General features: G+C 37.7%; 1 protein-coding gene across 9 annotated transcripts in view; it reads left to right on the top strand.

Moving 5' to 3' along the window:
- Positions 1-15,502, top strand: part of TAFA5 (TAFA chemokine like family member 5) — a 712,037-nt gene that overhangs the window by 301,231 nt on the left and 395,304 nt on the right. For all 9 annotated transcript variants that reach the window (XM_074942400.1, XM_074942406.1, XM_074942405.1 and 6 more), the window contains exon 2: positions 13,160-13,309. In XM_074942400.1, coding sequence (XP_074798501.1) covers positions 13,160-13,309 — 150 coding nt within the window. The remainder of the gene's footprint in view (positions 1-13,159; positions 13,310-15,502) is intronic.

Genomic DNA, 15,502 nt, shown 5'->3' with positions numbered 1-15,502 from the left:
AATCCTTGGATGCAGTCAGAAAGCAGATAGCACAGTGCAGCTCAGAGGGATGTGCCCAAAGGTGGCTTTGTGCTCCCCAATCCTTGGCCACCTTTGCTCTGGACTAATCCTGTGGCATACAGCAGTCTGATTGGTGTTCTAACTTACTCTAGCTGTCAGTGGTCCCAAAGGGCTAATACCACACCTGGGGATTGCTTAGGCATAGAGTTGAGGTTCCACCACTTTTTCTAGCCATACCCCATACACCAGCAGAAATTAAGTGAGTTTTGATTTAAGAGCTTCAGTGGTGGCATTTTGTGTTAGGATGGATCTGTCATGGCTGGTTAAGCTGGCGCCATTTTGCTCCAGTGGCACAGCATAAAGTGACTGTACCACAGCTGAAGATCTGGGTGAGTCTTACTGTTTGATAAGTGATACTGTATAGTTGTACATAGTGCCCTCCACCTGAAGATCTTAGAGTTCTTTGCTAATAATGATGAGTAAAGCTTCACAGCACCATGAGGAGGCAGATGACTATTATTGTCCCCCATTTAACAGAGAAATCAGGAAGTTAAGTGACTTGTCAAAGGTCACTCAGGAAACCTGTAGCAGTACTGGGAATAGAACTAGAGTTGCCTGACTCCCAATCCCGGGCCTTAACAACAGTGCCATTCTTTCTTAATTCTCTATATTATGTAACAAATAAAGATATTATTAAATATGCATATTATGTCTACATGCCTACATTAGTGTCTACATGCCTCAATCAACCCGATGTATTGGGTGTTGTATAAATCTAAAAGAGAGACAGTCCCTGCACTGAATAGCTTAAAATCTAAGTAAACAATGTAAACATATAGAAAGTATCAAACATTTCCACAATTCTCACAGAATACTGTACATTCTGTAGGCTCTCTTCAGCCTTTTATTCACTTTTATGAGCTTTCAGTTCATTGTAACACTGTATGAGCACAGTCTTGGAAACTGATGCAGTGGAATATAAACATTTAAACAAATCTCTAAATTTTAGAAGTGATGGCCCAGTCGCTTCAGATAAAATGAATGGCTCTTGGACTAGAGCTCCCACTTTGATAAGACTTTATTTGACAAATGTCCTTGGTTAGAATTACAGCTATTGAAGATACAATACAAATTTACTAAAGGGATAATTCTGGAGATTTTCTCATTATAGTGTCAAATATTCTCCCTGGGAAATCCGTGCCAAAACTTCTTTTAATGGGAGCAGCATTGGACACTATATATTATACAACAGATAGTACAACTGATCTTCAAAAGAGCTGGAGCCATCTTCACTAAAGACGAGTGAAGGGCTAGATTTGTTTAATCCATTTGTTTCAGCAGAATGGAAGACCAGACTACATTTGATAAGTATTTTTAAAGACTCAGAATCTTATTTGCTGCTGAGTCATTCCAGTTTTACGCTGGTATAATTCTGTTAAAATCAGTGACAAATCAAACTCTGAAAGTTAACTACTGGGCCACCAGTTATTTTCTGTTGTTATTGATATTATATATTAGATTAGGGCTGACCTGCAACCTTTACTCATCAGCAGTCCATTAATTTCAGTAGGACAATTCACATGAGTAATAGCTTCTCAGGTTAGCAAGGTTGCCAGCAATATTTAAAACTGGATATCAAAAAAGTTAAACATTCATGCAAGATTTTGAGAAAGTAGAAAGAACCGAAAAAATTGAAACTGAAACTATTTTTTCTTTTAGAGTAGCTGCCGTGTTAGTCTGTATCCGCAAAAAGAAAAGGAGTACTTGTGGCAGTTTAGAGACTAACAAATTTATTTGAGCATAAGTTTTCGTGAGCTACAGCTCACTTTCATCGGATGCATGCAGTGGAAAATACAGTGGGGAGATTTTATATACACAGAGAACATGAAACAATGGAGTTTCAGGAGTGATCAGGTAAGGTGAGCTGATCTCTACCAGCAGGAGAGAAAAAAAAAACCTTTTGTAGTGATAATCAAGGTGGGCCATTTCCAGCAGTTGACAAGAATGTGTGAGGAACTGTGTGTGTGTGGAGGGGGAGAATAAACATGGGGAAATAGTTTTACTTAGTCTGGCTATGTAGACTCCCTCCCCAAGCCCTATGCTACCAGCACTCCCAGCTATCTTCGAGACCCCACTGACTTCCTGAGGAAACTACAATCAATCGGTGATATTCCTGAAAACACCATCCTAGCCACTATGGATGTAGAAGCCCTCTACGCCAACATTCCACACAAAGATGGACTACAAGCCATCAGGAACAGTATCCCCGATAATGTCATGGCTAACCTGGTGGTTGAACTTTGTGACTTTGTCCTCACCCACAACTATTTCACATTTGGGGACAATGTATACCTTCAAATCAGCTGCAGTGCTATGGGTACCCGCATGGCCCCACAGTATGCCAACATTTTTATGGCTGACTTAGAACAACGCTTCCTCAGCTCTCGTCCCCTAATGCCCCTACTCTACTTGCGCTACATTGATGACATCTTCATCATCTGGACCCATGGAAAAGAAGCCCTTGAGGTATTCTACCATGATTTCAACAGTTTCCATCCCACCATCAACCTCAGCTTGGACAAGTCCACACAAAAGATCCACTTCCTGGACACTACAGTGCTAATAAGTGATGGTCACATAAACACCACCCTATACCGGAAACTTAGTGACCGCTATACTTACCTACATGCCTCCAGCTTTCATCCAGACCACACCACATAATCCATTGTTTACAGCCAAGCTCTACGATACAATCGCATTTGCTCCAACCCCTCAGACAGAGACAAACACCTACAAGATCTCTAACAAGCATTCTTACAACTACAATACCCACCTGCTGAAGTGAAGAAACGGATTGACAGAGCCAGAAGAGTACCCAGAAGTTACATACTACAGGACAGGCTCAACAAAGAAAATAACAGAACGCCACTAGCCGTCACCTTCATCCCCCAACTAAAACCTCTCCAGCGCATCATCAAGGATCTACAACCTATCCTGAAGGACGACCCATCACTCTTACAGATCTTGGGGGACAAGCCAGTCCTTGCTTACAGACAGCCCCCAACCTGAAGCAAATACTCACCAGCAACCACACAAGAGAACCACTAACCCAGGAACCTATGCTTGCAACAAAGCCCGTTGCAAATTCTGTCCACATATCTATTCAGGGGACACCATCGTAGGGCCTAATCACATCAGCCACACCATCAGAGGCTCATTCACCTGTACATCGATCAATCTAATATATGCCATCATGTGCCAGTAATGCCCCTCTGCCATGTACATTGGTCAAACTGGACAGTCTCTACGTAAAAGAATAAATGGACACAAATCAGACATCAAGAATTATTACATTCAAAAACTAGTTGGAGAACACTTCAATCTCTCTGGTCACTCGATTACAGACCTAAAAGTGGCAATTCTTCAACAAAAAAACTTCAAAACAGACTCCAACGAGAGACTTCTGAATGGGAATTAATTTGCAAACTGGACACCATTAACTTAGCCTTAAATAAAGACTGGGAGTGGATGTGTCATTATACAAAGTAAAACTATTTCCCCATGTTTATTTTCCCCCCACACTGTTCCTCAGACATTCTTGTCAACTGCTGGAAATGGCCCACCTTGGTTATCACTACAAAAGGGTTTTTTTCCCTCTCCTGCTGGTAATAGCTCACCTTACCTGATCGCTCTTCTTACAGTGTGTATGGTAACACCCATTGTTCTCTGTGTATATAAAATCTCCCCACTGTATTTTCCACTGCATGCATCCGATGAAGTGAGCTGTAGCTCACAAAAGTTTATGCTCAAATATATTTGTTAGTCTCTATAGTGCCACAAGTCCTCCTTTTATTTTTTTCTTAGAAATATTATTTATAATAGTCATATAGAACAGCATCAGAATGTGTAGGGGGAGAAACTTATCTTTCTGACTCATTTTTAGCAGATCACTAGACTGGATCCTGACAGAGTGTTACAATGTTTATTTAATATCTGCTAACACTTAAACCGAGAAGTAGTCCAGTTTAGGCCTATCCTTAAAGTTACTAATGTGCTTAAGTGTTTCCTGTATCTGGACTATATTGTGCCAAATCCTGCTCCCTTCACTCATGAAAGTAGTCCTGCTAATTACTGCAGCAACTGCGTAGCAGAGTCGGGAATAAAATGCAAACCTTTTCACTTTCAGTCCTGTATATTTACAATAGATTATGATTCTCATGTAATAAATTTCTGCCTGTTTAATAATTATCTTCCTTTCTTATTTCTATAAAATAAACTGGTTTCCTTGAATAGTATTTTTCCAACTTTAAGATTAAATGAGATTCAGTTTTTTATTTCAAAATCTGTTTCCTTCCCTTCTTCCCAACCCTCCCAAATTAAAGACAAAACTATACACATACACATAAAATGGAGAAATGGCATGATGCATGAGAACAATTTGCAGTGGTGATTAATCATTTAGTTCACATCTCTTCGCTGTCTTTTAGGTAATATATACTTGCGTCTGGCCATTTTGTCCAGAGGTACTTAACCCAAGCTCTTGAATGATTGGATTTATCCCAGTGTCATAATAAATACAGATTAAATTTAAAACCTCATTAAAATCTTCTTGTTAAAAACTTATACGTTTTGGATTCAGAGCAGTTAGATTAAAGATTGTATGGCCTTTTGGAGAAAAGCCTTTTTAATGCAACATTTATTTCCAGCTTTTCACCTCTGATATCAGCTTATCCTCAATTTTCATTCAACCTATTTTATGGCTACAGATAGAATTAAGTTATTTTAATAAGAAAGGCAGGTCGGCTTTTGGTAAATGTGGCGATGTACATCTGATACACATATGTAGAGTCTGTGATATCCATGTGTACCTGACCTTAAGTTTGATGGGTTATGCATCTACCAACTCAGACATCTTTCTTGCTGTCTTTGTTGCCTTCCCATCTGCCTCTGTGCACTCCAACTCCCGGTCTGTGTATTTTGTACTGTCTTGTGCACATGTCTCGTATTCATACTTTTGAAAGCTAGGTTGAGAACCACTGAAACCAGATTGATCTGTTCTTCTGCACTCAAGCAGAGATTTATCCCAAAGAATAGCAGGTAGTAATAGAGCCATCCTCCTCCTAGGATTTCCAGTGGGGTAATAACTTTCAGTTAAAAACTTTATAACCAGGCTGCTGATAGAAAATGATGAATTGGCACATCATAGCTTCCCTGGCCTTCCACCACTTACTTTTGGGGCTGTACTTGCTCCTAATGAGCCCTTGTCCAAAGTGTCCATTGCCACAACCTCCAGCCTGGGCAGACATTCCTCCTTGGTGACTATCCACCAGGGTCTATGCTGACAGAGCTGTCCTATATACATGCGTTTAGCTTGGGTCAGAGTGTGACTGGGGAGGCTTTGTAGCAAAGTACCACTAATCAGAAACACTTACCCCGCATACTGAAATTTTGATCACAGCCAATATTCTGTCATTAAATCTGAAAGATCTATAAATTAGGTGAAAAAAGGAGACACAAAATGTTGCCAACTCAGGACACAATCCTGTGGATCTTCTGGTTGTAGGGGTCCCATTGAAGTCAATGGGAGTTCTTCATACAGGGTAGATTAGGTCCTTATATAGTGCTATTTTTCATAGGGTTTGATTAAGGGATTCGTAGTATCAGGCTTAAATTGACTTCATCCAGTTTATATGGGGTTTGCAAAGAATATGGTGACTGATTCATTCTTTGTTACTAGTATAACGGTAACTAGAAGGGGACTTCACAAGTTGCTTATTTCTAAACATTCTATAGGAGAAGTTTGCTTTGAAGTATCTTCGGTTTTAGTGTCATACAGTACAACCGATAATTTTTTATCTTTTAAAATATATAGTCTCTTTACAAGAAGTGATACTACTTCATGCCCTGGGTAGCATCTTTCTCACTGGTAATTCATGAGTACTGGTAAGCATATTTCTTCAAATAGCTGAGCAAAAGAATAAGTCTTCATTTTAGTTCCTTTGTTACTAAGGAGCTTGGTCTGAACAGTATTATGTATTAGGTGAGGAAATTGATAGCACAGTTTAAGTTTTAATTGGGTACCAAAATTGATTAGTACATTTAAAGATGGCCCTCATTAGAGAGGAAATAGTTAAAAATAAAAATGTTAATTTAAACTTTTAAACACAATGTCATTAATTTAATGACTTAACATTATTTTCACTAACGTAAATGGATAACTTGAAGTCTTGCTTCTTTCATACCTATGGGTGAGACTTTTTTTTGTTTGCTTCTATCTTACAGATGTAAGGTTGAGTGGATTTGTGCCATGTATCTCTCCTACTGTAGACTGAAAAGGCTTTTAGTTTTTCAGTAACTTGAGACTAATTTTAATTCTGGGTGAGTGTATGTAGTCTTTCTCTTGATGTAGAAACATATTCTTATTTAATGAATGTTACACAGAGTCAATGGGAGTTGTGAGTATGCAAAGATTGGGCTCTTTGAACAGAAAAGAGATGCTTTGGTGTGCAGACTGAAAAATGAGACAGACTGACACCGAGTACAGATTTTTACCGCAAATCCTTGTGCACCAAGCTGTATTATCCTACCTCCTGAGTGCTCAAAAAGGGGGTTGGATTTCTGGGACTAGATACTGGCCCTCCACTGGAGCCCCTTTTTTTTGCTAAGAGGCTAGACCACTGCGCTGACTGCCCTCCATGGCTGGCATAGAGTCAGATATGTATGCCATTGCTTCTAACACCTCAGGTATAGGGGCTGTGCCAGTGTGGAAGGAGGCATGACTGGAGTGCAGTACATTCCATCAAACTCTGTTTAGGATCTTACAAGCCAGTGCAACTTAGAGCAATCTAGAGGCCTCTAAGTTTCTTTAATGACTAAACTGTGCCCTGGTGGCCTTGAGCATAGGAGGAGAACAAAGGTAGATTTTGGATAGGCGTCACTGGGATGAATCTGACTCATGGCAACATACCACCAACCAGAAACGCTTATCCTGTGTACTCTGGAGGCTTTATCACATGGACATTATGCCTCTGTCCTCTGCCATGGTGGTGCACAAGTTTCTTCCTCAATACAGTACTCCAAACTGTTACTTTTCCCTTCACGGAGAATATAATGTACTGCCAAATGTGTTAATTTGGACATGTGACTGTGCAGGCGTCTGAGAATGAACACTGCTATGTCCTGTATTTGTTCACCATTGTGAATCACTTTTGGAAATAAAGTACTGAACAGGAAGCAAATTGAAAATGGTAAATATCATAAGGTATGCAATGTTTCTACATTCCTTTTTTATGCATTAATGTCTTGATTTTTGAGCCTCTCCTGGCTGTGAGCTCATTTTCGGCATCAGCAAAAGTTCAGGCTTTGGAATGACTACAGAATCAGGTCTTTTGACCTGAAGTTTTTGGTGGAGACACTATCTGCATTTATTTTCCTTTTAATTGTATTTTTGAAGGCAGTGAACAGAAGACAATACAATATATATTTATACAAAAATAAATAGAGTTGAGTTTCAAAGCTGTGACACTAAGCAAATAATGTAAACTGGCAACACCATGTTCAGTGTTAGCATAATTTTACATTTACTTTAAAAATAATTCCGCAAGAGGATAAACTAATGTATTGAATGAACCTTGAAGGCCTATTACACTATAGACTTTTTTTTTTGCCTATACCTTTTTTTACCTAGCTGTGGAGGCTTATTCCTTTCATTAAAATTGATTGCTTATTTCAGAATGAAAAGGATGACTGTTTTTTTCCTATCCACCTAGCATCCATACTGCTTTTATGTGTGAAGTGGTTAAGAAGTAGTAGTCTGAAAATGACAACAAGATTAGTGGTTACTTTAGGGACATACTGTACTGTTTCATGGCTGCATTACTCTGAAAATATTTCAACCAGACTCTTAAAAAGAGCAGACCTTCATCAGATTTTTCACTTTTTAATTCATAACATTTACTTATGAATCATAGAAGGCTTTTAGCTGAAAAGCTTCTTAATGTAGGTTTCAGAGTAACAGCCGTGTTAGTCTGTATTCGCAAAAAGAAAAGGAGTACTTGTGGCACCTTAGAGACTAACCAATTTATTTGAGCATAAGCTTTCATGTAAGGAGAGTGATCACTTTAGATAAGCTATTACCAGGAGGAGAGTGGGGTGGGGGAGAGAAAACCTTTTGTAGTGATAAACACCCATTTTTTCATGGTTTGTGTGTATAAAAACATCTTCTGTATTTTCCACAGTATGCATCCGATGAAGTGAGCTGTAGCTCACAAAAGCTTATGCTCAAATAAATTGGTTAGTCTCTAAGATGCCACAAGTACTCCTTTTCTTCTTAATGTAGATACTGCAAAATATGGGCCAAATTATGCTCTTTTACACTAGTGTAAATCCAGAATAATTTTGTTGAAGTTGGAGTTACTCCAGTTTTACACTGATGTAAATGAGAGCACAGTTTGGCCCTGTAAATGTAACTCAACAAAGATCCTACAGAAGACCCTGCAAGAGTCCACAAATTTCCCAAAACTGAGTCACAGGCATCCCGTGCTTTTTAGCTTTTGGTACCTCTGCAGGATAAATTTGTAATGAAGGAATTATCCAAAGTAATTCCTTTTTCTTTCAGTAACAGTGACAGATTAATTCTTAGGTTCTTTGATCATCAGCACAGTCATCCCCAGTTGGAACCAGTTAAGGACATTTAAAGAGAGTTGCTGTCCTAGAGTAGTACGTCTGAAGAATCCCAGTTTGCACTGCTTTACCTAAACAACCACAGCATTTATATGTTTTAATAAAAGATTTGGATTCTAGATGATCCTCAATAACAGATTGAATGTCTTTGAGACAAATGCTTTCAGAATTAGATATTTTAGTGATGGAAAAGGGATTTAGTTCATTTTAGTGTATATGTTTCTTGAGAAATTGGAATGCATTTGTTGCATAAATTAGGTTTGAAATAGTACTCTCAGTTGAGAGCTATCTTGAAATCATGATGTTTCAGTGAATGTCCTTTTCCTATATTCAGTTATAGAGTATGAACCAAATTCTGCTCTGTGACAGTAATTATAAAGTTGTTTCACTGACTTCTCAATTGCACCAATGTAAATTTGGAGTTACACTGAATTTACACTGTTGTAATGCTGAGAATATAATTTGTTACTCTAGGTTAAATTAATTTCCTCCAGTTGCCTAGTGCTATTGTTTTCAACTATATTTTAAAATAAAAGCTTAAAGGGCTGTGTCCAAAAGTAGACATTTTAAATGTAATCATAATATTCAGGTCATTGTCAAGGAAAGACCTATTGTTCTGGAATATTTCATTGCAAGAAAGAAATATGGAATTAATATTTTCAAGCTTTGCCTAAAACAGTCATTTTTCTTCTAAGCAAAATATGTGTAAACTTATTGGACACTTACGGGTTAATAGCTGTTGCAAATCCTGAGAAATGCTAAGCCACTTAGAACTCCCACTTATTTCAGTGGGTGCTCAGCGTCACTCAGGATTTGGCCTGTCAAGAATACTTCAGTATTTGAGTAACAAAATGCAGAATTTATTATGATGACCTAATATGAAACAACTGCTGGCATTGTGTTCAATCACAAACAGAGCCTGAATCTAGCCAAGATTTTTAATAACATCTACCTTTATGCATTTTGAACTAAAAAGAGCTTGTGTTGCTAGGCATCAAATTCGTGGTGCATGGAAAATTATTCAGTGAAACTACAATATAAGCCTGCATGTGCAATTCAGAATTAAAGTTCCTGGATGAATATGGAAGCTAAAACCCTTAGCAAAACCATCCCTTTAGATCAGATTCTGTTTGTATTGTATTAGAAGATGGAGAACATGTTGTCTCCATCTGAATTTCTGTGTTAAGGAAAAATGAAGTCTTCTGCTTTTCAGTATGTGTAAGAGAGAAATTCATAACTGTATCACATTTGTTATAATCACAGCAGACTTTCTTTTAAATAGATTATTTTATTCTGTGGCAGAGAACAGAAATGTTATTTCCTACAGAGAACTAACATTAAATAGATCATCATGCAGACCCTCCTTCATGAGTAATTACTATACTGCATGTTGGGGATGTGGTATGAAGGGCATCACACATCTTACAAAAAGTGGTCTCTTTCTCATATGACATGCAGTTTAAATTTCAAGGTTCTTTGGAATACATTTCTGTCTTGATGAGATTGCAAACCAGTATGCCTAAAAATAACCTGGGAAAAATCTTTGTTTCATTAGCAAACTGGCCTTTAATTTTATTTTTTCAAGAATATAGACTCTATTGTAAGATGCATTTTAGGATTTGATCATTTCACCTGGAGCCTCATTTTTCCTCCCTGCTATACAGCATGTATTCACGAAACTGTCATTGACCTTGATAGGATTCTCACACACGGAACAGTTACAGAACTGAACGATAAATATTATTTTTCTCCTTTTAAAAAAAAGGTGTTGAGTGCCCACAATTCCCATTGCCTAAAGAAAGTTGTGGGTATTTATGATTTCTGTGGCCCCAAATTTAAAATAATAATTACAGAAGTACTGCCATTTTTTAGAGTTTTATCAGTTTTGGATTTTGATATCTGTGCATTTCTAGCTCAGAAATAGGTCCAAAGGGAGAATTGATTCAATTAATGAGCTGGCTTTTTGAAGGCAAGTACCCCTATTTATCATACTCTGTGCTTAGTCTAGAAAAACAGGTAGCCATCTGCACCTTGGTAGCAAACTTGTCCCTTTCCTTCCATATGAGGTTTTGGCCACAGTGATTCATACTGTCATCCCCCAGGCTGGATTACTGTTACTTACTGCATTTTGGACTGATGGTGGCAAGCATGGAAAAACTCCAGCTTGTCTAGAATACAGCAGCCCACCTCCTGAGTGGGAAAGGCCACTGTGAGCTCATCATCTCTGTGCTTCTATCCCTTCACTGGTTTCCATTCTATTTCTGTTACCACTCTAAGGTCTCGGTCATGATATTTAAATTCATCAAGTGTCAAGAACTAGCCACATCAATGACTGCATCTCCACACATGACTCATTAATGTATTTACATTTTTTTGGGAAAATGCAGCTCCCAAAGCGCAGGACAAGATGTATGGCAGATGTGGATAAACCTTCTTTCTTTCTTTCTTTCTTTCTTTCTTTCTTTCTCCTTCAATTTAAGGGGTGTCAACTTTGGAATAATTTTCTAAGGGAGATCAGGCAAATACAGAGGCTGGGCAAGCTGCAAAGCCCTCCTCTTTGAAAAGCTTCCCCACCATAACCAGATTAATGGGAGAGAGAAAGAAGAGAGATGAAGCAAACAAATAAAATAATTAAAAATAAATAGTCCCTGCTTAAGATAAACACATCTTAAACAGGGAATGCAGAAGAGAAGAAGGTTCATGAAGTTCTATAAAAATCTCACTGTGCAAATCTAATTTAACTATGAGGCACTAGATAACATGGTGATGGGTGCTTTGGAAAACCTTTAAATAGATTAATGTAGATATGTAAATATGTGTAGTAGTCTGTAGAATGCTATGCTCCTGATTCATCATTGTGTTATTCCAGTTTTACCCTGGTATAATTCACTGATATCATGGAATTTCACCAACATATAATTAGAGCAACTCATTGGTGAATCAATCCCAGTGGCTGGATGAGACCCATCAATATTTTGCTCCTCTGACAATTCCAGAAATCTTATTCACATTTCCCAGGGCAACATGAAACATAAGCCGAGAAAAGGGCAATAATCTTCAAGGTAAAAATTGTATTACATCTAGAAAACAATGGCAATATTATTTTAATCATTTAGACTTCACTTCATTTGAATTTATCTTTGATTTTAGGTAGCTTTTTGTGAAATAAGAGGGTTTATTTTTATGGAACTGTGGTAGTAAAAGATCAGATATCAAAGTCTTTAACTGCTTGTTCAAATGTGCACCTTACATCATAAGACCCACCTGACAAGAAACATTAAGGTTTTCAATAGACCTGAAACCATTTACTAGAAATATTGTTGAAATTGCACAGCCCGGTTTGTCATCTCCAGATTGGCATTTATTCCATCTCAAGTATTCTGAGAACTAGATGTATTTAGCTTATGAATTTCAGGCACATTTTTGCACATGTTCACATAAATAGTTGTAATTGATTGCATGCAAGTACAAGACCAAATAAAAGTGCTATCTTGCACTGTAACATGAAATCTAGAAGAGATAAATAACAGATCTACCCAGTGAAAAGTGATAGTCTGTTTTTCAACCTTATTAACCACTGTATTATCTATAATGTATCTGTCTTGCTTGCAAAAGTTAACATTTGCCTTTACTAGTGTTATGTTATCAACATCTTCAAAAGGAACGTGACATTTCAAACTTTCAGGATGCACAACTTCCACCAAAAAACATTTTCTATTACTTTCTGTATCTATCATAGAGCAGGTATGAAAACCAGAATCAAACTGGATGGATTTTCTTAATATTTCTGGAGAAAACAACATAGGTCAGGGGAACTTAATACATATATAAGCTTGGCCATTAAATAATGTCATCTTGATATGGTTTGCAAATTGATGGCATGATTAGTATATAAAATGATCACAGGCTAGTATCTAATAGGAAATATGTATGTAAGTGCTTTTGTATTTTATTGTGATGGGATGGAAGCTAAATTAAGGGATTGAAAAAAATCTGCTCAAACTTTTAAATGCTTTGTTATAAAACTAGATTTTCAAAGAAAAATCCTGTAATTAAGATTTATATTCATGGAAAGGGCACTGTTTGCAGATATTTTCTGAAATTTGCCTTTGGTATTTTCAAACATTTTCAAACATTTGTTTTCAACACATGTATAGACAGTGCCACATTTAATTTCATTGCTGCAAAAATGGATTGTTCCTTTACGCCAACTAACATAAAAGTAATCTGTTTGACCCTAGCTTTCCTGCTTTTATAGAAAAATAACCATTTTCTGACCAAACCAGTTTGCGAGGTTTTCACATGTCCACCACAAAGAAAAATTGTATGGCATCTCCGTTTTATTATATTCATCCGCAGGCTTCCCATTTGTTGTGGAATGTCTGTCATGACATTGGGCCATGACTCTATTCAGCTGTAATAGATTGCCTGTAGTGCATTCAGTGACTCTGGTACCTGTTGCTGGTTCTTTTTCCAGGTCAACTGGCTGCAGGTACATGTGAGATTGTTACTTTGGACAGAGATAGCAGTCAGCCCCGAAGGACTATAGCCCGACAAACAGCTCGCTGTGCATGTAAAAAAGGACAGATTGCCGGTACAACAAGAGCAAGGCCAGCCTGCGTGGATGGTAAGAGGCAAAGATCCATTCAATCAGTATCTACCAGCACAAAAGTCATCACGTTTAATTGTTTATTCAAACAAAAAAGGTTATGTGTATCTGACATTATTATATCTGTGAGCTAACCTACTAATCGGTTAGTTTTGTGGTGATATGATTGAAATCCTCAAAACCAAGAATTACTCATTAATAGCATATTTTCCCCAAAGGACAATGAATCAGTGGTATTTTTCTTCTTTAGCATCTTCATTTCTGATTTAGTTTGGTAATGCAGGTGAGATGTTAATAGCATTGGACTAATATAGTCTGTATTTTAATTTGAATGATGCTGAAACCCATGAGCTCTCTAGAGTGGGATTTTTGTTTGTTTGTTTGTTTAAGTTCTGTGTGAAACCAAAAATGCATTTACTATAATCTAGAGTCAAAGGTTTAATACCACTGAGGCTAAAGTGACCACTCCTGCATGAAAGTTAGTGTTCTTGAAAAAAGCGTTAGTGATGTTATTGGAAAAGAAAATATGTATGTACCTTACATGCATAGTATTTCTTCTTTCATTAAAATGATCATTATATATGATTCACTGCGGATGCAGTGGCTGAGTAGAGCCTGCAGCCTGCAAAAATGCTGATGTAGAGGGAGGTATGAAAATATTTCACTTTGAAATCATTTTGTGAAGGAAATGAACTGCTATGTTACAGCTAAGTAAAACATTAGCAGTGGTGCAGTCTTCATTGTAAGTTTGCTGAGGTAACCTTATTAGAAAGCATTCATATTGCAATTAGAAGAAATAAAATATGATGTTAAGTATATGTTAAAAATAGTTGACATAAAATGGCATATTTTGATCTAGACTCTAACAACAACAAAAGAAGATGCTTCTATATGGATACAATAAAGATTGCCTTTGAAAAATGACTCACATACCAGCTTGAGTCCTTAAATAAAATTATTGCATGCCATTACATAAGAATTTGATCTCACCCATTGACTGTCAAAGAAGACAGCTCAAATGGGGATTTCAGTACCTACCCACAGAGCTAAGCATAGAACATCATATACATTCTATTTCCATGTTTCAGAGTAGCAGCTGTGTTAGTCTGTATTCGCAAAAAGAAAAGGAGTACTTGTGGCACCTTAGAGACTAACAAATTTATTTGAGCATAAGCTTTCATGAGCTACAGCTCACTTCATCCATAGTTTGCTTTCACTACTGTTGGTACTCGGTAGATCAGTTCATTTTCTCTGCTATCTCCATCATGGATTGTGGGACTCCATCTCCAATAATTTTCTTCCTCCCTGTTTGCAGTAACATAATATTGTTTCATTGGGTACCTAAGGGATGAATTTTTAGTGGGCCACCTTATCTATTCGTGCAAATTTTGCAAGCCCGTTTGTTAGCAAATTGGGTAATTCAACATTATGTGCAAATACCCAGTGTGATAGTAAGAAGGTAGCTTTTGTGAGGGCAAATATGGATTTTGCATGTACAAACCAGATGCACTCACAAATTTCGCTAAGCAGTTAAGGAGGTCATATGTTAACTGGGCTCCACGTTCAGTCTGGGGGAGGTCCCATCTCATTTTTATATGATGAAAAGAAAAATGTCTCCAGTTATCTGTGGAATGGGTGGGAGGGGTTAGTATGACTCCTGGTTTTGCTGCCAACATCCTTGGTAATCATCTTTATACAACTAAAGAGAGTAGATTATTGTAAATAAATCTATTTCGGGGGAGGGATAGCTCAGTGGTTTGAGCATTGGCCTGCTAAACCCAGGGTTGTGAGTTCAATCCTTGAGGGGGCCATTTAGGGATCTGGGGCAAAAATTGGGGATTGGTCCTGCTTTGAGCAGGGGTTTGGACTAGATGACCTCCTGAAGTCCCTTCCAACCCTGATATTCTATGATTCTATGTCTGCATAGCAATTATATCAGCAGAATGTTCAGAAGCCTTCATGATCCATCGCTGTCTTCAAGCACTCAGCATCTGACCTTCCAGTGACTTGCTGCACCATCCATTTCTCTCCTCACTGATCAGTCCCTACTATGATGACCCTCCACCATTCTTTCCATAATAACTTTCTGAAGGTTATTTCCTATGCCTAAAGTGACCAAAGACATAAGTTTGCTTCTATTGATTTTTGACATCAGGGTCTGCTTCTCTCCAATATTTTTTTTCTAACATAGGCATTCATCTTTTTTTTCTG

This window comes from Natator depressus, chromosome 1 (genome assembly GCF_965152275.1).
Source record: "Natator depressus isolate rNatDep1 chromosome 1, rNatDep2.hap1, whole genome shotgun sequence".
Classification (NCBI taxonomy): domain Eukaryota; kingdom Metazoa; phylum Chordata; order Testudines; family Cheloniidae; genus Natator; species Natator depressus.
Note: the sequence above shows the minus strand (reverse complement) of the source record. Positions and strands in the feature narration are given on the sequence as shown.